The 24,158-nt window shown below is 46.4% G+C and overlaps 1 protein-coding gene across 4 annotated transcripts in view; it reads left to right on the forward strand.

The window, feature by feature from the left end:
* The window catches only part of Erg (ETS transcription factor ERG), a 206,842-nt gene that overhangs the window by 178,271 nt on the left and 4,413 nt on the right, over positions 1-24,158 (forward strand). For 3 of the 4 annotated variants that reach the window (XM_085685820.2, XM_085685821.2, XM_085685822.2), the window contains 6 exons: positions 6,589-6,792; positions 7,521-7,601; positions 9,509-9,580; positions 17,076-17,144; positions 17,775-17,831; positions 18,450-18,497. In XM_085685820.2, coding sequence (XP_085541946.1) covers positions 6,589-6,792; positions 7,521-7,601; positions 9,509-9,580; positions 17,076-17,144; positions 17,775-17,831; positions 18,450-18,497 — 531 coding nt within the window. The remainder of the gene's footprint in view (positions 1-6,588; positions 6,793-7,520; positions 7,602-9,508; positions 9,581-17,075; positions 17,145-17,774; positions 17,832-18,449; positions 18,498-24,158) is intronic. The other variant, XM_087898841.1, reaches the window with a different exon arrangement.

The following is a 24,158-nucleotide window of genomic DNA, read 5'->3' on the forward strand; positions in this document are numbered from 1 at the left end:
TGTATATGATTGTCAGGCTGACACCTACTGTGTACATGATTGTCAGGCTGACACCTGCTGTGTACATTGTTGTCAGGCTGACACCTGCTGTGTATATGATTGTCAGGCTGACACCTACTGTGTACATGATTGTCAGGCTGACACCTGCTGTGTATATGATTGTCAGGCTGACACCTACTGTGTACATGATTGTCAGGCTGACACCTGCTGTGTACATGATTGTCAGGATGACACCTACTATATACATGATTGTCAGGCTGACACCTGCTGTGTACATAATTGTCAGGCTGACACCTACTATATACATGATTGTCAGGCTGACACCTGCTGTGTACATTGTTGTCAACCTGATACCTACTGTATACATGATTGTCAGGCTGATATCTACTATAAATGTATACACATGTTTGTCAAGCTGATACTTACTGTATATGCATGATTGTCAAGATGACACCTACTCTATACACATGGTTGTCAAGCTGACACCTACTGTATATGCATGATTGTCAAGATGACACCTACTCTATACACATGATTGTCAAGTGACACCTACTATATTTGTATACACAATTGTCAACTTGACACCTGCTGTCTATGCATGATTGATTGTCATTTCTAGAAATGGTAGAGACCCTGCCAAGATATGATGCAGGGAATATCCATTGTTCTCACTCTCCTGAAGAAACAAAAGTTATGACGCCAAGAGAGTTGACCTAGGTGCTCCAGCCAGTGTCATGAAAAGCCAGAATTCTAGCCCAGTGTTGTGTGACTCCCATGTAAACTCTTAATCCCATATGAAACCAACAAAAACACCCAAGAAGAGTTAGGGGATTAACATAGTGGAGTTTGTTGAGTTAGTGAGGTTCTGCAATGACCCTTTCCAATAGTTCAAAGAAGAGAATCTTTGTGAGAATACACAGAAGGGTACAAAATTACTCTAATTTAGTATGTAAATTGGGGGTGGAATTAGATTTCCAAGCAGAAGTGAGTCTATTGATAACTGTCTCTTCCTTCAGGAAAAACGTTTTAAAAATGGGCCTTAACCAAAAGCTGGTTCAGTGTAAATCTAAAGAGAGACAGGCACAGAGCAACAAGCATGTCTCCGTCCTGGTTTCACTTATGCTGCTGTGGCAAAAGTGACTCAAGAGACTCATGATGTAGCATGCTCACATCACTCCCACAGTCAGAAGCAGAGAGAACTGCATGCGTGCAGCATGCTCACATCACATCTACAGTCAGGAGCAGAGAGAACTGCATACATGTAGCATGCTCACATCACTCCCACAGTCAGGAGCAGAGAGAACTGCATACATGTAGCATGCTCACATCACTCCCACAATCAGGAGCAGAGAGAACTGCATATGTGTATCATGCTCACATCACATCCACAGTCAGGAGCAGAGAGAACTGCATGCATGTAGCATGCTCACATCACTCCCACAGTCAGGAGCAGAGAAAATTGCATGTATGTAGCATGTTTACATCACTCCCACAGTCAGGAGCAGAGAGAACTGCATGCATGTAGCATGTTTACATCACTCCCACAGTCAGGAGCAGAGAGAACTGCATGCGTGTAGCATGCTCACATCACTCCCACAGTCAGGAGCAGAGAGAACTGCATGCGTGCAGCATGTTTACATCACTCCCACAGTCAGGAGCAGAGAGAACTGCGTGCGTGCAGCATGCTCACATCACATCCACAGTCAGGAGCAGAGAGAACTGCGTGTGTGCAGCATGCTCACATCACTCCCACAGTCAGGAGCAGAGAGAACTGCATGCGTGCAGCATGTTTACATCACTCCCACAGTCAGGAGCAGAGAGAACTGCATGTGTGTAGCATGCTCACATCACGCCCACAGTCAGGAGCAGAGAGAACTGCATACATGTAGCATGCTCACATCACGCCCACAGTCAGGAGCAGAGAGAACTGCATGTGTGTAGCATGCTCACATCACTCCCACAGTAGGAGCAGAGAGAACTGCATGCGTGCAGCATGCTCACATCACTCCCACAGTCAGGAGCAGAGAGAACTGCATGTGTGTAGCATGCTCACATCACGCCCACAGTCAGGAGCAGAGAGAACTGCATGTGTGTAGCATGCTCACATCACACCCACAGTCAGGAGCAGAGAGAACTGCATGTGTGTAGCATGCTCACATCATGCCCACAGTCAGGAACAGAGAGAACTGCATGTGTGTAGCATGCTCACATCACTCCCACAGTCAGGAGCAGAAAGAACTGCATGCATGTAGCATGCTCACATCACTCCCACAGTCAGGAGCAGAGAGAACTGCATACGTGTAGCATGCTCACATTACTCCTACAGTCAGGAGCAGAGAGAACTGCATGCATGTAGCATGTTTACATCACTCCCACAGTCAGGAGCAGAGAGAACTGCATACATGTAGCATGCTCACATCACATCCACAGTCAGGAGCAGAGAGAACTGCATGTGTGTAGCATGCTTATTTGCTTGCTTATGCTCAGCACCCTTCCTCCACTTGCATACAGTTCAGGGACCTCTGCCTAGGGAATGGTGCCACCTGCAGGGGGCTGGGACTTCTCAGATTAGTCAGCATAATTAATGCAATTTCTCATCGATACACTCATAGACCAACCCAACATAGACAATCCTTCCCTGGGAATCTCGTCATAGGTGGGGAATGGGAACAGGTGAAGTGGCAGTGCTGTCGTGTAGGAGAAGATTGGAAACAAAGCTTTCCTTTGTTGTTTGAGAAAAAAGAGAACTTTGATGATAAAACTTTAAAAAATATCTATATTATTTAATATTTAATATATTAAATTTATATTTAAAAATAAATATAAATATTTATTTTAAATAATATCAAAAATAGGAGAAATAGCATGGGAATGGCCAAATACAGTAGGAGAGGGGATGAACATAAAAAACAAAAATGAAGATGACCTAAGTTCTATTCCCAGCACCACATCAGCTCACAGGGGATCTGATGCCCTCTTCTGGTCTCCACTGGCACTGCACACACATGGCACACAACATTTGGAGAGAGGCACCCATGCACATAGAACAATAATAAATAAAATGAATTAAATCAGATCCTAGGAAGGAGGTGAAAACAGAGCCAGCAAAGTAGCAGCAGCGGGAAGTATGAAATCCAGAGGGTGCGGTGAAATAGCTCACCCAGACAATTATGTATATTGATAAAATATTTCACACACACTGAAGTAATTGATAGTAAACAGCTGGAAGGAGACATGTTAATCAAAAGCTGACAAGAATCTAAAAAAATTAAAATAAAACATTGACAAATAAGATTTTAAGCAAAAAGTCCTATTAGGGATGACAGAGGTTTGTTATGTAATATTGAATTCATGGGAGAGGCATAATGTGATTAAACACCTGTACCTGTAACGTAGCCTCAAAATTAATAAACAACTGTGAGGAACACAGACAAATCCATTTCAGTGAGTGGGTTTGATTTACCTTTCTCAGTAATTGGTAAGTCAAAGCCAAATTGTGTGTGTGTATCTCTGTGTGTGTATCTGTGTGTGTGTACGTGAGTTCTAGAACTCTGCAGGCAGCAGGTAAGGTGCTTTTAGGGACACAAAGGGACATTTACAAATATCACCTTGTTCTCTGCCATCTCGAAGGCTAGCAAGGCAGAGTGTTAAAAGTCAATGTTGTAGCAGACCTTGCTGTCTAGCCAAGCTGAATAGAATTAAAGGTGGATGCCAAGAGGGTAGATTAGCGTAAGCCACAGGCCGTCAATTATAAATTTGAAAGTTTCGAAAACAGCTTTGAGGAAGTCCTTCGCTTGGGGTCAAATTTCAGTTTGTGGTATTGAGCACTTCTGAAATTCCCGCTCTCTGCTGGGCCTGCTTTGTAAACAGGGCTCTGCCTTTATCAGGAGGCCAAATGCTGAGTCCCTAGACTAGTCTTAGACACAGGTTGGCTCACTTGCCTCAGGCCTGTTTTACAGTAGGCCTTCAGTATGGCTTGGGGGTGCATTTTATTATATAGCCCACAGTTTTCGTAGCCAAGAGTAACTTTTCTGTTATGAAGGCACCTCGCTGATACTCTACGTCAATTCAGATCATGTTGAAACGTACCCTCTAGAAGGGCTTTGTAACTGGAAGTGTTTGCCCATGCTGGGGCTTGAGAATAATGACGGTGCAGTCTGACATTGACAACACGGTATCCTTTCCCCTAATTTCAGCCACTATCTATTCATATTTTCCTGGCAACCGATGAACTCAACTGGATCAGAATCTTGTTTTATGGAACTAGAAAAGGGTTTTCTTTTTTAAAATTGCATGTTAATTTATTTGTTGTGTAGGCAGGTGGGGGCTCTCCATAGCTAGTGTGTGAGGGTCAGAGGACACTTGGCTGTGTCTTTTCTCGCCCATCACCATGTGGGTCCTGAGGATCACACTCAGGTTGTCAGGCTTGGCAGCAAGTGTCTTTACCCACTGACTCATCTCCCCAGACACAGAAGTCTTTATGACGTTTTCCCTCCCTGCTCACGTGTGTCTCTTCCACACACAGGCGTTAAGGATAACATAATGGGGAACTCTATATAGTGGTGTACTTACATGTTTTAGGATCCAGTTGGCTGAAATAGAATTTATAAATCATGTGGTAGAAGATACAGAAAAGGCAGGAGGATCTCTGGCCCCTTGCCCTCTTGCTGTTCTTGGAACCGTATTGACACGACATGGCTGTTTCCGTACAGCGCAGCTTCCCAGGAGGAGGCTGAACACAGAGTGTCTTATCTTCGTTGGCTTATGATTTATTCAACAGAAGCACCTCCAAAAGGCTCTTAAAATAAAAGATAAATCAAGCTCTTCTGTACACAGGAAGAGGCAGCCCTGGAAATTGAATTCATTATTTCATTTTAACAGAGTTGACTCTGCAAACCCTCTTGTGTGGGTGCTTTTTCCTCTCTGGTTTGTTACTGTTGGCCAAGTGTTTTCACACACATTATCTCATTGACTTTTTGCCTCCCCGCTGCAGTAGTTCACTTAATTAGCCATAGGAAAATAAGGGTAACTCCAGAGGAGGCAATGTTTACAGCCGGTGAGAGCCCAAACACGCATGCGCTGACTCCCAAGAGGGCCTTCCGTTTTCATCACTGAGTTCTCTGTACTTGCTGTAGTTAAAGACGCCTTCACACGCCGCAGAAATTCCTAATGACTCTAAAATTCCAGTGTAAAACTTGACCTTACAGAGGTGCTCATGCTTCTCCTCCATCTGACCTCAGCATCCATGCCTGTTCCTCTTCTCCATCCTCCATCTGCATCTCGCATCTCCATTCCTCCTCCATTTCTACCCCCATCTTCATGCCCCATCTGAACCCTCTTCTTCATCCCCAGTCCCCATTTCTATTCCCTGTCTCATTGGGAAACCCCACTGACAGCTGAGTCACATTCACTGTAAGAGCATTTTGAGTCCCCTATGCCTTATTTCAGTTCCCTGGTTAGTAGCTTGCACAAATGACAACCATACATTAGTATCCCAGGATGATGGAGGGACTCCTTAGGAAGGTGTTCACGTGATCCAGGGAGGCAGCAGAACGCCTTCTGTGTACTTTTCCTTATTGCATCTGGCAAACATAATTATTTCCTTAGCTGTCTAATACTGTTCTTTTTTTAAAAAAAAACAACTTTTTATTCATTTTACATACCAAGCACAGTTCCCCTTCCCTCCTCTTCTCCTGCTCCTTTTCATCCCCCCCCATCTGCTCCTCCCTAAATGATAAGGTCTCCCATGGGGAGTCAACAAAGCCTGGCACATTAAGTTGAGGCAGGACCAAGCCCCTTCCCCCTGCATCAAGAGTGAGCAAGGCATCCATCCCACCATAGGGAATGGGCTCCAAAAAGCCAACTCATGCACCAGTGGGATAGATCCTGGTCCCACTGCCAAGGGCCCCTCAAACAGACACAACCATTACCCAAATGTGAAGGTCCAGTTCAGTCCCATGCGGTCCCACGCAGGCTCTCCAGCTATTGGTCTAGAGTCCATGAGCTCCCAGGAGCTCGGGTCTGCTTTGTCTGTGGATTTCCCCATCATGATCTTGACTCCCCCACCCCCTGCTCATATAATTCCTCCTCCCTCTCTTTGCTTGCAAAGCAGATACTTTAGAGACCCAGCCCATCTCCCATCTCCTCATTCCTATTTATATCCTTTTGTAATCTGTAATTAGCACTCTCTTGATGATGTTTTATAACTCTAATCTTTTATATAAGCACATCAGTAATTTTTTCAAGGGATACTTTTTCATTTTATACATTTTTAAATTAAGTAGAAGTGACAATAACTGAAATGGAACCCAGATATCTACAGGAGACTGAGCTACAGCCATGGCAGAGCTAATTCTCTTCAACTTGGAGGATGCTTCACTTCAAGGATGGAGATCTGTGCATCTGGTTCTTTTTCGTCATTCCCCATGATCCTGTTTCTCTTGCTGTGACTTACTGAGCTGGGCCACAGGCCAGTGCTTCTGGATCTGTGCGGGAGGGAGGCTGTTCCAGGACTGTGACTGGGGTGCACTCTGCTTGTAGTAGGTGTGCCTGTAGCTGCTGACTGAGTCTGTCCCTGTTCCCTTTCAGATCCTACTCTATGGAGCACAGACCACGTCCGGCAGTGGTTGGAGTGGGCGGTGAAAGAATACGGCCTTCTAGACGTGGACGTCTTGTTATTCCAGAATATTGACGGGAAGGAGCTGTGCAAGATGACGAAAGATGATTTCCAGCGGCTCACTCCGAGCTACAACGCCGACATCCTTCTCTCGCATCTCCACTACCTCAGAGAGAGTAAGCTGCCTGCCCTCCATAGCTGTGCTGCGGCCATGGCCGCAGACCCAACTTCAGGAAGTTCAGACAGGGTGGTCCCCAGCATCCCCTTGCTCTCACGGAGTGCCCATGCCTGACCTGACTAAACCACCGAGTAGAGCTTAGAGCTTCCTGATGTAGGCAACAATGTGGACTCTTCTGGAGACAGGGCTGCAGCCTTCTCCGTCCTCCGAGGAAAAATGGAGTGTGGTAGAGAAGTGGCCACACCCTCCACAGAGTCTATGATGTCTGAAAGCTGGAAGGCAGACAAGCCTCGTCCTGGATGGAAATGTGGGTTGTTATCTTCCTTAGAGCTGTGTGAAACCCCTCCCACATCCAACCTGAACACCCAAAGGGAGGTTGTTCACTTGAGAGAATAGGGTCCTGTCGGTCAGTATCGGCGTACGTCTGAAGGATGCCGCATGCCCTAGTGCCAGCAGCTCTGAACATGGTCCCAAAGGATCCCAGTACAAGTGGGTAGGGTGTCTCCTTGGTGGCTTTGCCCGTCGATGCCCATCTCTCCCATGTGAAGTTACCCCTTTTCATATTTAGCGCATTAACCAGTATCACAGGGTTTAGATGTTTCCAGCTCCCCAAGGTGAGGGTGGGGAGGTATGTTTTCCTTTCTTTCCTCTTTGATTCCGTTTATTTTTAAGAAAGGTCATTCTCCCTCTTCTCATCTCACTGTTGCTCTGTGTTCTGTTTTGTAGCTCCCCTTCCACATTTGACTTCCGATGATGTTGACAAGGCTTTACAAAACTCTCCACGGCTAATGCATGCTAGAAACACAGGTAATGCTAGCCTTTTCCAACCCCAGGAAAAGCATAGGGCCCTGTCCACAGGTGTGTGCTTTCGAGAGAAATCCACAGGTTAGAGGTTAGAAGGCAGACGCACAGATGAAGAAGGCGGGCCCTTGGATATGTGAACACTTCCGTTTCTTCCACCACAACCCCCTTAGCCATGAAAGGATTTTCGTTTTTGATTGTTTGTTTGTTTTGCTTTTGGACCAATTGTACAAATCCTCCTACATGTGCCACTGTGAGTCCCAATCCACCAGTCCCATTGCCTATGGAGATGTAAAGCTCCCTGGTATAACTCCCCTTCCCCAGGTCTGTTAGTCTTTGTTTTCATTCTAAAGCGGTGTTTTCTAGGATTCCTTGGTGTTTCTCAGACAGGCTTGGCCTATTGGACTTGCCTCGATTTAATCTTCTGCACAGATGCATATGTTTACAGAGGGCCATGAAAGGAATGTTTCGTATATTTTGCAAACCTTTATCCCAAGGGGAAACCCTGCTACAATATTGGAGAATATAAAACTGGCCCCGGATTTACCTCCTTCCTTTCTGTCTCTAATTACTGCAGGTTCTACCCTTGTGTCTGTTGCACGCTGGAGCCTAGCAGGACTTACCAAGGCCCTTGGTCCTGACTAACCTCCCTTCCTGCTCTCATACACTTGGGGTTCTCTGGATAAATGTGTTACTACTCATGTTCCATGAACAGATCCAGCTCCCCCCCCCCCGGTGATGGTGTCCCTAGTGGGTGTGTGGCTACTTGCTGTTCACCTCCTGGATTAGCCTAGCACCACTCCCTACCATGCCCTACCAGTGCCCAGCTAGGGCTGAGAGCAGTAAGAGCCAAGAAACCTCTGTCTCCTTGTAAGCAAGCAAGCAGGCAGGCACTACCACGGGTCTCCCCGGCTGAGCAAGGCAGCAGCTTCCCACATAAGCTCCTTTTAGTTTCAAGTGTCCAATCTCATATGAACTGAGCTTCAGTTTGTATTTATAGTAGATAACTGGTTTATCTTAGTCTTCGGCCACCGAAAAGTACTGTGAAGTGCTTTAATTTCTTTCTTCTCAGTCTGCTTAGCACATATCAACCTGCTAATGACCTGTGGCCAAAATCAGCAAAGAATCATCCCCTCGTAGGAAACACCTGAGCCACACACAGACTCATGGCGTGATCTTTTAGAAATTCTTTAACACTGACTGAATATGCCACAAAACTTCAGAATTCATTAATTTTATTTTAGCTATACCTAGAGGCAATCCAAAGACAAAGACGATAAATTTCCAAAGCACTTAATGTCTAAGGGGAAATTTCCTCATTTGGGGAAGATGGCTGTTGATTAAGGAAAATAAGGAGAATCATGTATTTGAATAGAGATACTGATTAATTCTGAATATACTCCATAGAGTCTTACGCAAAAAAAAATGTATAATTCTTCCAAGATCTGCTTTCCAAGACCTATTATGATATTTTGTGAGGCCAGGTGGTGGTGGTGCATGCCTTTAATCCCAGCACTCGGGAGGCAGAGGCAGGTGGATCTCTGTGAGTTCAAGGCCAGGCTACAGTCTACAGCGCAAGTTCAGGACAGGTTCCAAAGCTACAGGGAAACCCTGTCTCGGAAAAAAAAATGAAAAATAAAAAGTAAAAGAAAATAAAGTAAGAAGATTGCTGGTGGTACACAGTGGGGCTCCATCAAGAAGCCCACAAAGAAATACAAAGAAATAATAAACAAAGCATAATATTTCATACACGTGGAAGACTCAAGTCCACATTCAGGATCCGAGTCTGATCCAGGGCTCCTGTTTGCCAGGAGCTCTATTGATGTTGCAGGGCCTCCCCAACAGTGCAGGGAAAGGAAGGTTGGCAGTCACCTCGAAGGACCTTCACACATTGTCTTTCCTTTTGTCTGCAGGGGGTGCAGCTTTTATTTTCCCAAATACTTCAGTATATCCCGAAGCTACGCAAAGAATTACAACTAGGCCAGGTACGCTAATGCCCCCGGGTGATTCCGTCATTGAGAGAGAGTCCCAGATGTCCAGCTTAAATCCAGGACCTCTGCCGTGACCCAGGAGAGTTTCCTAGATCCAGAATGCACTGCATTGCGCCAGCCTTTTCTCTGTCCCTGTTGGTGCCTGGGCTGCTGCATTCAGAGACCACAGTAGAGGGGCCAAGCTGTGGAGGCAGAAACAGATAAGGGACTTATGTAATAGCTTTGAATATCTGGGCCAACACCTAAGATAGGAACACTCGCACTATTAAGTTAAGGGAAGGGTTGATGTGCAGTCCATCCCTTGTGAGAGAAGAGTAATTCCCAAATCAGGAGCGACTGATTCTCATCGCCCATTTTTCCCCCCAGTGGAGAAGTATCCAACATTGAATATTAACATCAGAGTCATACTTTATGGGTTTTTTTTGATGTTTTAATTAAGGAATTAATTTACATACCATTCATGTAAAAAACGAACATTCGTTTAATATCCATCACAGAGTTAGCCTCTGGAAACGGAAAGCTGAACCAGGCTCCAACACTGTCTGTCTTCAGAATGCTCGCTTGCACGTTCCGCTGGTAGGAGGTTTAGCACGACGTTCTAGAAGATAATTCACTGGTGTTACCTGGAACCAGAGATAGCCAAGAACTGTCAGGGTTTCAGGTGAACCGCTAGAGCGGGCTACTAAGGCACTGACTAGAATCTGGAGGCCTAGGAGTGGGTGGAAGGAGTGGGCCTACACGAACACAACCAGGAAACCATCAGGGGACTGGCCAGGGAGAGGACACTGTGAACCGGGGATATACTCCTCTTAAACCCCACCCCTCATAGGGACCAGGACTACCCTGTAGGCTAGAATTCCTCCTGCCATCCTCAACACTGAGGGGATCCAAGCTCTAGAGAGCACAGTGAGCTTCCCATACTCCTGCCCTGGTCCAGCATACATGTCTTCCCCAGCCAGGCTACTTCTCCCTGACTCTTCGCGTGTCCAGCCTGCATGAGTCTAGCTGGCCTGGTCCCCAGGCTCAGAAGTTCTTTCTTTCGAGGGAGGAAAATAGACCAGGGCTGGGAGCTGACTGAATGGTAGCGATAGGAACACTTCCTGGAGCTCTTTTGTGCCTTGGTCCTTCTCTGTAGCTGCCCCGGCAATGTCAGCCTAGTGATTTTTCTCTTCTCTGGCCTGGGAGAGAAAGCTTATCTCTCTGTTCCCAGAAACCTCCTGAAAATGCACAGCCAATGTCCCCTGACATGTGAGAGGTCACTAAAGTAATGGATCAGACCCAGTGTCTGTTTGACTCAAATAGCCCCCAAAGAATTCTGCCAAGAGCATTTAGAATGAAGAGCAGATGCGTGGCCTTTCTCCTGCTCCAGGACTTTCTGAACCTGCTGCCTACCAGTGAATCTTGTGGTACACTCAAGGGAGGGTATAAATGTACATGAATGATTCCGGGGCTCTTTCAAAAATGCTTCTGCCCATTTAATTAAAAATAAATAAATAAACGCTCCCAGCAGGACATTTGCCCTTTAAGATCCATTAGCCAATTTAAAAGATATGTTTGCTTAAAGCTACCTCAGGAATGCTGCTGGCTGAATTTCAAGGCCAGGCTTTGTGAGCCACTGTGGTAAGCTGGTTGGCGAGGCAGGACGAGGGGCCCTGTTGCTCCTTTGTTTGTAGGGTGGTGGTGTTACCGTCTAGGTTCATTTTCTGAATCAGTTAAAAAAATGAAAAGGTAGGGGTGCAGCAAGTAACAAACCCAGCAGACAGAAGCAGCCCATGGATAAAGACACACACCCAGCAAGCCACAGAAGGAGGGACCCTCTGCAGGGTGGGGCAAGGGGGTTGCTTGAGAAAGAAGACCCATGTTCCTGCCCCTTGTGTGTCCACATCCACCTCCTTTCTCTAATTCAGCACTGGGGACAGAAGCTCATCTACACCTCAGAGCCAGCCAGGCTTCTAGGTCCTTAGTCCATTTAGACTCTCTTCCTCAGATTCCCTGCAAAAACAAAACAAAAACAGAAAAACCACAAGACTTCTGTATTTCATGAGATCAAATTAAATGGCATTTTCATCCTTTTGGCGGGATGTCTCCACCCACACCCCCTGAATCCCGCTGCCAAATGCTTCCTCTCCACCTGATCTCCTTTCCTTCTGAGTCAAGTCACCTACTTCTGAGTTACCACCTCCACTGTACCCTCTCTCCTTCCCTCCCTCTCTTATTTCCTCTTTTTTTTATGATCAAACTTGTGCAAAGGGTTATTTATTCAAGAGCTGTGTGGCCATACATCGTGACCTGTGGGCTCCATCCTCTCTCCCTGCTTTGTGTCTAAGCCATCTCTCCTATGCGTGTTACTTTGTGTCTTAGCCATCTCTCCTATGCGTGTTACTTTGTGTCTAAGCCATCTCTCCTATGCGTGTTACTTTGTGTCTAAGCCATCTCTCCTATGCGTGTTACTTTGTGTCTTAGCCATCTCTCCTATGCGTGTCACTTTGTGTCTTAGCCATCTCTCCTATGCGTGTTACTTTGTGTCTAAGCCATCTCTCCTATGCGTGTTACTTTGTGTCTTAGCCATCTCTCCTATGTGTGTTACTTTGCTTTCCGCAGTTCCAGATGGAGACCACAGCTTCTCCCACCCATCTTTGTTGAAGAAGCACCTGAATTGGTCCCCTGTTAGGATGCTGGCAACATCCTTGTGTGTTCTGTGGTTGGGTGATCATTCTTTCGTCATGTCTGCGCTTCTCAGGTTCTGTAGTTACAGTCACCCCAAACCCTTCTCCCCAACTCCTCTATACACACTGTTTTCCTCTCTAGTCTACTTCTTTGAAGCCACAGGCCCTTGGGGTCTCGGGTTAAAGTGCCAAAATCAGAGACAGGCTCTAGTGTAACTTTATGATACACTACCTAGCCTGTTCTTTCATGGGAAATCTGGTCTGTTTACATGGAAGATAGCATGCAGTCTCTTCCTTTCCTCCTCCATCCTCATGGTAACACCGTAGTATGATACACACCCAGGGTGCTACCAAAATCATTTGGCGTGTGTAACTACCACACACAGCATTGTGTGGACTATGACCTTGAAGCTAGTGCCTTTGGGGGGCTTCTTTCATGGAACTCTGAAATTTGGTGTTGCTGAACATGACCGAGCTAGGTGAGCCCACAGCTGCTGTACCCCTCTGTCAGGTGCTATGTGAACCTCAGGCCTTAGCAGTTGGCTTATTGCCTTTGCTTGTCCCATGTTTCTCTACAGCTACAGAGATTTGTAAGCATAGTTAAAAGCCCACAGTCGTCATCCACAAACACAGTCTCTGTGTGTCTGAAATAGGGGTGAGGAAGTATTTAGAAAGATCTGGATGAAGAAGATGATACAGGTTAATTACCCTGAGGCTGAATCTAAAACTCCTATTTTCCACAGCTGTATAGATCCGTTCTAGCAAGTAACTCTCTGTCTTCCTCAGTAGCTTCAAATGCACGAGACGAGGCCCAACCATTCCTTCCCATGCCCTTCCTTCCTCCAAGGGATCACCAGAGACATCTTGTAGACCTGGTATAGATTCTGCAGAATGAGGGAGACTGTTCCAAGAGCCAAGTCTTGGTCCTTTAAAATGCAAAGTGTCCCTGTGGAGGCCACAGGAGCTGGCAAGCCCCCTCCAGTGATCTGAGCCAAGGGAGAAAGCAACTCAGTAGAACTTACCCCTCACTGGGGAGGGAGGCAGGATGCTGGAATGGTTCTCCAATGTCCTAAGAAGAATGTGGTAGAAAGAACCTCATTCAGAATTAGAAACAGATCCCAGTTTCCCCCAAATGCACAAAGTTCCTGTGTGTGAGGGTCCACACCAGACAAGCGCCCCCTTTGTATCTTCATGCTGCTGTTTTCATATGGATCATAGCATACGCCATGCTTCCATAGCTACCCCAAACTACCCATGGGATTGCTTTAATAAGGCTCAGGCGTTTCAGTCATTTTCAATAGCTGCCACAGCAGAGTGAATTGTGCCAGAAAGTAGCTTCCTATGCACAAATGTGTGAGCCCGCTCCTTTGAACAAGACAACTCAAAAGAAAGTGGTATGGGCTTTAGACTTCTCATCAAACTTAAATGTAATTTAGTTTTTATTAAAACCCCTGTGCTCTTCTGTTAGGCTGAGCAGCAAAGGCTCATGGGTAATGGTCTTCTAAGCAGTCGGGGGTAGAGGAATGAGGTGCTGGCTCCGACACTATCCTGATTGCTCCCCATCCCCAGAAATGTCCAAGGTCAGCATTTCCCGAGGTCATCTCCCACAGGAGGAATCTGAGTGTCACAGTGTGTGACCAGTAGCTGATAAGGGAATATTGGCATAGATTCTCATGAAAGCAAACAAGGCCAGCGTATCTACCAAAGCAGTGTGTTTGTGAACATAGTAATTGCTTGTCCATGCAGACACCTCAAATTCTTGGCTGAAAGTTGAACTCTGCCTGGTGGTTGTTATTTCCGAGGGAGGAGTGGACATGGCTATTCATCTTTCAAAGGATTTTATGAATAAAGAACTTCCCCATGTGAGTTCTAGTGCGATGGCTGGTGTTTTTCCAACCCCGCCTCACGAGCAACACTTTTCTGGGTGCACCTGACAAACTCGCAGCTCTCTGGTACTCCTACCTGTATTCTTCCAGCTCAGGCCCCAGAGGACCTTCCCTCTAGAGTCCCTCTAGAACCTTCCGTGCCAGACTCTTGCATAGTTGTAGTTAAAGCTGCACAGTCTGGCTAACATTCCCGAAGTCTTCCTCTTTGAGAATAGTGAATTTTATAGAATTCTTATAGTGAAAAATTTCTCGAACTGGCCTTTGCACATTCCGGGGTGCATGTGCCTGGGTTGGGACCTTATCAGGATTCTGGCTGTGCTCTGAAAGTCCAGGGTTAGAGCCTGCATCCCTAACGCTCAGGGGTGCCTTTGGTTGACGATCCATGGATCACACTTTCAGAAGCAAGGATTTAGGACACACTTCTGAGATACCACCATTTTCATTTTCACTAGGTAAACAGGCCTTTGTTTGTGTGTCTTTCTACCTCTGAACTGGGGAGGGGGTACCTCACTTTGCTTTCTTTCTAGGATGATTTCTGTCATGATACTCTAGTTAACCAGCTTTTAAAAATAAATATTATGTTGTATTTATTTTGAGGTGTGTGGGTGGGGGTGTGTGCATAGCATGCAGGTGGAAGTCAGGGGCCAGCATAGCTGGGTTCAATCTCTCCTTCACAGTGTGGGTTCTGGGCATCCAGTCAGAAAACAAGGCTTGGAAGTAGCACCTTTGCCTACCGAGCCCTCTTACTGAATTCAGCTCCCACGTCCTGCCTTAAATTTTCATTTTAGGAAGAAAACTGCAACAAGTTGAGAATCTATTTTCAGGATGTTTCCAGAGATGTAAGGCGAGATGTAGCTATAGATTGATGGCAGCTACAGATTTTATTCTGTCCCAACTCTAGAGAAGCTGAGGGTCCCAGAATGCAGATGTGCTCCTGAGAGGAGAGTGAGCAGCAGCAGGGTTTTCAAAAGGAAACTGTCTCACTCTGCAAAGCCCAGGAGGGTAGAATTTCACAGACCACACCAGTCGCGATGCCTGCAGCCAAACAGGCTGACTGAATTAAGGCCTTTCTGTGTCGGGTTTCATGTTGTCCTCTTTGGGGTATGAACATAGGAAGGGGTGCACACTCTGTAGCATAGTGGGGTTCTTTGAAAGCTGATCCAGCAGATTGCCAGGTTTAAGTAAGCTTAAATGATTTACTTAAAGAGAGACCCAGAATAATTGCACCACGCTGTCCTCCAAGTGAGAATTCCATACCATCCCTGTTGTCTGGCAGAAGCAAGCCGGCTGGGGTGTGGGGCCGTGGCTTTCAGTGGTCTACACTGGCACTTGACTTTGAACCGAGACCCACCAACCAAGGAAGTTTTATTTTTAATGTCATTTACAGTTTTGCTTTTGTTCTGAGAGAGGGTCTTACCCCTGAGCCCAGACTGGTCTAGAACTTACAGCAATCCTCCTGCCTGCGCCTCCCAAGTGCCAGGAACATAGACATGAGCCATCACACCCAGATCTAGTTTGGTTTTGGAGGTAGCGTGTCAGGTAACCCAGGTTGGCTGCAAACTTTCTATGTAACTGAGGAAGGCTCTGAGCTGATCCTCACAGGTCTGCCCCACCACCCCTGGATCACAGTTTTGAAACAGTCCTACAGTCTAACTGCATGCAGAAATGGGCGTCCTGTGTGCATGGTTAATAGGAGCAAGCACAGTCATGCTTCTGAGATGTAGGTCTGAAAGAAAACTGCAGCAACTTAAGCGTGATGATCGGTGGCAGAACCTTCACTGAGAACGCAGAGCTGTAGTTATTCAGTTTGCAAACGCAGTGTGTAATGAAGGCTCAGGGCACAAGTAATGTTATGTTTAAACAGTTAACAAAGAATTGGCACATACTGATGCTCAGGGCTATTGTTAATCATGCTGTCGGACAATCATTTCAGTCCTGAATTTGTTTCATGCAATTCATCTTAGAGAGATATTAAATTCTCTTAGAAAACAAGAAAGAGAGGCCTTTTGCCTAGATAAATAACCAAGCCAGTTTAGACTGACAATATTAATGGGTAAGATTATCTAGGGGAAGTGGAGGGAGCCTGGGGAAGCAGCTCACAGGAGGATAAGAAGGCCGTTCTCATTTCCAAGAAGAGGACAGAAAACAGGAGCATGAAAGTCGCTGGGCAGATTTGGGGTGACCCCAGGCAAGAACCAATGGGCTCCAGCCAGTCATGGGTTTGGGGTGACCCCAGGCAAGAACCAATGGGCTCGAGCCAGTCGTGGGCTCTGGGTTCTGAAGACGATGAAAGTGTAAATTCCGATGAGTCCTGTAACACGTCAGACTGTGAGAGAACCAGTCCCATTGTGCTGAGTCTGATCATAAGAAAAGGCTGCAGGCCGTGAGCAGGAGGGGCCTGGGAGATGTTCAGCCGGGAAAGCTCTTGCTATGCAAGCCTGGAGACCCGAGTCTGATTCTAGCTTCCGTGTAGAGAGCTGAGATCTGCGCCTGGTGACGTGTGCTTTTCAGCTTAACTAAAGCAGCAACCCCCAGATGAGCCCCCATGACCCAATGTCAAAAGCTGTTTAAAAAAAAAAAAAGGTGAATGGCGCTTGAGAACAATTCTAAGGTTGGCCTCTCTAGCTGTACATGCATGTGCACCGCAGTGTATAATACATGTAACACACGCACACAACACACACACACCAGCAAGCAAAGTCTAGAAGAATCTACCAATGGTAGTTTCCAGCTACATGGAAGTGAGAATTTTAGATAGTAAAATATACAACTATATAAAACACACGAAGTGCAATTTATAGGTAAAAACCTACATTTATTTTATTATGTTTTAATGTTTATTCAGTATTTAAGAAACAAATCTGTTATAAAAAATAGCTATTTGTTTGTTTTTTGTTTGTTTTTCTTTTAGTTCATACGTCGATCTCTTTTTTACAGATTTACCTTATGAACCTCCTAGGAGAACAGCCTGGACCGGCCATGGCCACCCCGCCCCTCAATCCAAAGGTACAGGCTCACCCTACTGCCTCGAGCTGCATGTCACAAGGCGGGGGTGACTGTAGCCAGGGTAAATGAAAGCCTCAGTGATTGATCTGTGGTCTTTCCAACATACGGAGGGGTCCTTCCATTGGCAACAAAGCACACGCAGTCTCTAAGCGTGATGACTCTTTTGCTTGAGATGTAACCTGCTTTCATAACGAAAAGAAGGGGGCGGAACCGTGGCTCTCCCTGTGGACAGATGTGGGTTTTGAGGGACGCTGGGCCACTGATGAGCTAATGGCTGCTTCCCTTTGCCGCGGCTCTGCTTGGCTCCACTTCATCCCTAGCATGTTCCCCAAAACTATTTATATTTACACCGTAGTTAATTTCATTCTCTTTTGTAAGCCAGCTCAAGTTTCTTTTCATTTTGTTTAGAAGTAATGGCTACAGTAGATTGTTTAAATCGTGGGAAACATTTTAAAATGTTTGTATTTAATTTCATTAGAGCGGGCAGTTCTTCTTACCACAAATGCTTCTAGTTGTAGAGTAAGATTACTGTGCTGGCAATTAATGGGTCAGAAAGTGAAAGCCATCAAAGCCGTGCAGCCCTGTCTGAGTTGTTGCTAATTGTCTTTTTTTATTCTTGGCTTCTTTCAGCTGCTCAGCCATCTCCTTCCACAGTGCCCAAAACTGAAGACCAACGTCCTCAGTTAGGTGTGTCCCAGAAACCATCTTGGGAACCCTAAGAAAAGGTTACAGGCTCAGCCAGGAGTCCTACAGCGTGTCCCCTTTAAAATGAACTTCATAACTTCATGTACCTAAAACATGGCCTAGACCATTCATTTCTCAGTTGGAAGGACTTTACTAAAATCCTGAGATTCTACTAAGATGTCTCTGAAGCCTGCAAATGGGAGCAAACCATTCTTGTTGCTGGAGGCTGTGCCCCGGGATCTATGGGTTCTGTTGCTCTGACATTCCCTGGCGTGTGTCACACTGCCTGTGCCTGTCATTCCCAAGGCAGAAGTGAAGTGAAATGCTGACCTCGAACAACCTGGCCCTTGTGGCCCAGGCCCAGCCTTGCCCAGCTTCGACCCTGGCATTGTGTGGGCTATAGGTTGGTGGTGGGGATCTGGGATGTCTACAGTTATGATGCTTCTGGTAAGAAACTCCCCTGAGCTCCGGTGTGGCTGCTTATGTCATGTAGAAGGTAGAGGCAGGAATTTGGGGGTAGGGAGCATTCTCACCTCTGCAAACACAGTTGTCAGCCTGACGTGGCATTTCACCAGGCCCCCGCCATGTCTCCAGGATCTGACTTGTTTTCCTCTGTCACAGATCCTTACCAGATTCTGGGACCCACCAGTAGCCGCCTCGCGAATCCCGGTGAGTTGTCACTTGCGACCTTCTCCTTTCGGACTGGGACAATACCCGAAGGAGAACCTGTGCTGGCCACAAACTTCTCCAGCGGAGAGAGCTGGTCTTCAAGCCACATCTCACTGAGCTATTTTATTTGTCTGTGTGGAAAAAAAATGGATCAGGTTATGAATTAAGAATTTTTAGCTTCCCCAAGGAAGTTTATAACCTAATTGAACTTATAATATTTCTCTGTACTTATAATGTTTGCAACCAAGTAGCACAGCTTGTGGATAGCTTGATAGCATCAGTGCCCTGGTGTAGCTCTGGAGGCTGGAGATCCGAGGCCGGTGGCTGGGAGCTTTCCACTCAGGGCCTTTCACCCTGGCTTCCGGATGGCGTCATCTCCCTGCGTTTCTTTTTATTGTCTTTCCTCTCTATGCTTCTATGTCCATACCGCACCCTGTGTGTGTGTGTGTGTGTGTGTGTGTGTCTATGTGACTGTATCATACATGTATATGGAAACTAAGGTTATAGCCTTGGGTGTTAGAGTATCAATCCATTGTTAATGTCACACCACCTATTTTTTTGTGTTTTAAGTCATGCTCTCTTACCGGCCTGGAGTTCTGCAGGCAGGCTAACTCAGCTGTTCAGTGAACCCCAGGACCTGTCTGTCTCGGCCTCATCATATGCCACAGCGTTTGGTTTTTTAGAATTGGCATGATCAGACTCAGAGATCACTTCAGTCTGGAGCGTTTCCTTTTTCAAAAGACGTCAGTCATTCTGGAGTAAGGGCCTCATCATTCTGGAGTATGGTTCTCTTTAGGGGCCTTAGTCTGTTTGGTAACCTCTGTGGAATCATTGTCTCTAAAACAGGTCACTTTCAGAGTTCCTTAAATTCATATTTCAATATATGGATGTAAGGGGACATAATTCAGCCTGTCACCAACCAGACCCAATAACCGGTATTTTAAAATGATAATCTCACAACCGTCAGATTCCACCTGTGGTCGTTGCGAGGCTGTGTCTCTGAGCTCACTGCAGGAGGAACAGACTCCCGTGTCCCTGGCGGAGAACCGCCACGTCTCCTGTCCTCACACTTCGGTGCAGGCGAGCTTGTTCTGTTTATTTGTATTCAGACCAGACCCAGCTGTGCTGGCACCAACTCCAGGGTTCTGTGGCATCTGCTTCGTATTCTCAGCTGTAAACCCGATTCCAGGATGTCCCAGCCACATCAAGTGCAGTCAGGAGTCTCTGTTTCACAAGCCATAAGCCAAACAGGGTTGGAAAACACAATGATTCAGGTGCCGTCACTGCACCCCACATCCCCACAAGAGAGTCTATACTCTGAGAACGTGAAATACCATCATCACCGAACAACGGAGTCTGCCATGAAATTCTGATTAATGCTGATGAATTCAGTAAACATGTCCTAAGCAGCTCTGCAAATAGAGGAGGTCATTTTCTTCACCATTTTACCCAGTACATAAACTGGGTGACCAGCGCCTTGTTTGCTGATCAGTTCCTCCCTGAGATGGAAAGATACAGTTGGCCTCGGGGAGCTGTCAGTGGAGAGGTGGGCACAGGTAGATAGAGTGCTCTCTAGCCCATGAAATCCCAGCCCATTGTCTATTCTGTGACCAGTCACTTAGAGGCCAGGACTTGCAAGCTCTCCCTCCTTGCCCTCCTTTTGGCCCTCCACTTACAATTGTCTCGTAACTATTCTAATGACCACAGTGGCCGTGAGGCGGAACGAATACCATTCAGTGGACACAGTGCTTACCGCACAGGTGTGAGGACTGATTTTGAATGCCCAACACTGTGGCACCTGCACCACCTAGAACCGCGATTGGGCAAGGGTCTGGAGATTAAAAAGCACACAGAGCCGTGGGTCACTCTTGAAACAAGAATGCCAGTTTTATTGTGGTCCAGGGCAGCTCATAGGGCTCTCCTTGACTAATGGCCACACCCATGTTATCCAGATTTTTCAGCTGCAAGCCCACCAGAGACCACTCCCCTGCCATCAGGAACTCGTGAGGGTCTCCTGCCCAGAGCAGCTGCAAGCATAGGAAAACAAGTTGTTTGCTCCAGCAGACAAGGGGTCATAGAAAATTCAGGGTCTGAGGGTCCGCAGTCCCCAACACAGCACCACATAGAAGTCAGATATGTATGAATCTTGTACATTTCTAGTCCTCCTGTTGCAAGAGAGGGGGCTGAGATGGGAGAATCCCCAGGGGTTCCCGGGACAGCTTGGCATACATGACTGTGAAGAAGAGATGCCGCAAACGAGGTAGAGGGCAAGACAGACAGATTCCGAAAGTTTCTCTCACTTCCATTCATGTGTCTGGATGTGTGCTCCTGCACTCACACCCATGAATGCACATGTACTCACACATGAAGACCTTGCACGGCTGTGTTTGGAGGTGGAGTTAAGTAAGCTTCAGAAAAGCTGGTCTGGTGGCACTGTTCAGGATAGGTCAGAAAGTAGACACGCCTTGGAGGGACCAGGCTCCGCGTAGTGCCCGCCTGACAGGGACTGACCACACCTGTGGTTCCCCTCCAGCCTTTGTGTGGCCCGGAACCTTGTTATCTCCATCCTGTAAGAGCAGTCAGAAGCCTTGAGATGCTAAAGAACTTTCCCTGGGTCACAACCAAACAGGAAGGAGGCTCAGTCTGGAACCTGAGGGTCTCCGAAGTCTGGTTTTGTTTTCTTCCCCGACAACTGACCATAAGATACAATTAGTTTATAAGAAAGGAGACTTCCCATCATACACCTCCAGGCTCTGAGGTCATGGTTCACATGACCTTTGACACCAGAATATCCCCATCTTCTTTTAGTAAAAATGCTTCTTGTTTGAATATTTCTTTTTATTCTCTGATAAATTAGCTGGGGGTATGTATCAAATGTGTAGCTCACGTGTTCTACTAATACATAGACATACTAGTAACTAAGATATAGAAAATGTCTTAGAACACTTACTTGTTATCTGGGCAGCTTCAAGTTCAGTCCTCAATATTGCTCCTCCACCCAAATTTAATCTTAAAAATTAAAAACAATTTCTATGTACAGTCTTCTCATTAAACCCTCAAAACTAATATGCCATCAGAAAAAGAGATCCAATAATTCAGCAGAAATAAAACACCACCTAGCACATTTATAGGAGGTAACAAACCCCATTATACGCTTATCTTAAATGTATATGATCTCAGCACACCTAAAAGGATGCCGACTAATGGACTAAATTAAGAAACAAAAACCAACCATATGTTTTCTCCAGGAAACACGCTTACCTAGTAAAGATGCCCCAGGACTTCATATCAAAGGATGGGAAACAAACTGCCAAGCACACAGGAAATGTAAAAGAGCAGGCAGATGTAGCTGTCCTTCCACCAAAGTAAGCTTCAAACCAAACTAACTAGACGAGAGAAAGGGGACACTGCATATTAATGAATTGATGGGTAATTTATCAATTGTAAACTTTCGTACACAAAGTATTGGAGTCTCTGATTTCATAAAGCAAGCACTAAAAACCATAAATGACCACAGAGGTCCTGACTCAATAGTAGTGGGATACTTCAATACTCTATTCTTAAATTTAGATAATTCTTCCAAAGTAAAACAAAGTAAAGGCACTTCAGAACTAAAATGAACTATGGATGAACTAGACTTGTGTGTGTTTGTGTGTGTGTGTGTGTGTGTGCATGCGCGCGCATGCCTGTGTGTATACACACACAGAGTATTCCCCCCCCCCCACAGAAAGGGAACACACATAGTTTTTTTCTGTGTAGCACATGGAACCTTCTCAAAATATTTTTATCCATTTTCAATGGAAAGATTTTGCCATGTGATATGATTTTTTAAAGTGTAAATGTTTGTGGCTTGTAAGTTTATGGATACCATGTTCATGAAGGCACCCGCAGAGGCCAGAAGAGGGTGTTGGGTCTCTCCAGGAACCCGAGTGACAGGTTGTCTGTGAGCCGCCCCGAATCCTTCAGCTGCTGAGTCATCTCTCAAAGCCTTCTCATACATATGAAAGCACAGATGACATCAGTGTGTGCACATACCAGTTTCTCCATTCCAAATATGTGTTGATGTGTGCTTGGAATACAATTTCTCCTGTCGAGAAAGGTGTGCCCTGGCATTCCAGCCTCATGAGTCAGTGATGAGGCACCAGCCACTTTAGACTACGTCAGAACTGCCGAGCACTGAGCCCCTGTGATGGAGTCCAGATTCCCTTCTGCGAAAGAACTTTTCTTGAATTCTGTCTAGGCGTCTGAGTTGGTGGGAATGAAGATGCATTCAGCTTCTTGAAGGGACAGTCACTTCAGAAAAGTTTTACCACTTGTTAGGAAGTGGGAACCTGTGGCTTTCAGGTGAGCTCAAGGGAAGGCAGCCTAGGAAGAACCAGGGAAGTGTAGACACCTGGCTAAGAGCCTTGCTCCGTGGAGGACAAAGAGCAGAAGCCTGAAGTTCAGCCTCTGCTGACGCTGGGCATAAAGGTCAGGCCACCTGTGTGCACCCCTGTTTTCTCAGGTAGCCTGTGAGCTAAACATGATTGTGCAGGGATTAAACACACTGTCCCGTGTGAGCATTTATATGGTTAACTTCAGAATGAAGTCGAGCCCTGAGAACAAACCCAGTCCAAGCTCCTGCCCTGCCGGTGTGGGGGTCCTGAGTAGCCAGCTGCATTTGGCAGCTCCCTGCCGGACAGTGAGAAGGATACTGGAATTACAGACAGGGGCTGCCCCTAGCTGGTACTTACAGGGGTTCTGGGCTCCAGTCCTTACATTTGCATGGCAACCACTTGGGCACTGAGCTGTCTCCCCAACCACAGTCTTGTCTTTCCGAATTATTGGTTTGGCCAGTGAGTGACCCAAGTCACATTTAGACCTCATTACACTTCCTATCAGAGCCCTTCTGTACATCTACAACGCACCTCGTCATATTACGACCACTACAGCTCAGGGAGTAATCGCAATTTAATAAATTCACCTGTGATGGATTTCTCGGTGCCCTACCTCCCTTGTCTCCTTGAGAGCTCTTGCTCAGTGGGAACACGTGTGGCCTAAATGACTTAGGGATCCAGGAACTTGCTATTTATAGGGTCACCTAAGCAGTTGTTGACTTTTACAGCCAGTTTCCTTTTCCAGTTTGGAGGCCAGGAGACTTTGCTCCTTGAGCCCTTCTGGGAAGGCTTGGCAGGCTTGTCCTCAGTCCTGAGCCCTGTGTCTCTTTAACTAAGGAGTAAAGCGAAGAGCCTAGGGCAATGAGAGTGCATCAGTCTTCTGAGCTCTGAGCTTCCAGTCATGCATATCAGCTTGCAGAAGCTTCCAACCATGCATGTAGGGCTTGCACGAGCTTCCAGCCATGCATGCAGGGCTTGCATGAGCTTCCAGCCATGCCTGTAGGGCTTACATGTGCTTACAGCCATGCATGTAGGACTTACATGAGCTTTTAGTCATGCATGTAGATCTTGCATGACCTTCCAGCCATGCATGTAGAGCTTGCATGAGCTTCCAGCCAAGCATGTAGAACTTGCATGAGCTTCTAGCCATGCATGTAGAGCTTGCATGGGCTTCCATCCATGTATGTAGAACTTGCATAAGCTTCCAGCCATGCATGTAGGACTTACATGAGCTTCCAGCCATGCGTGTAGAGCTTGCATGGGCTTCCAGCCACGCATGTAAGGC

Source organism: Myodes glareolus, chromosome 2 (genome assembly GCF_982192425.1).
Source record: "Myodes glareolus chromosome 2, mMyoGla1.1, whole genome shotgun sequence".
Lineage (NCBI taxonomy): Eukaryota > Metazoa > Chordata > Mammalia > Rodentia > Cricetidae > Myodes > Myodes glareolus.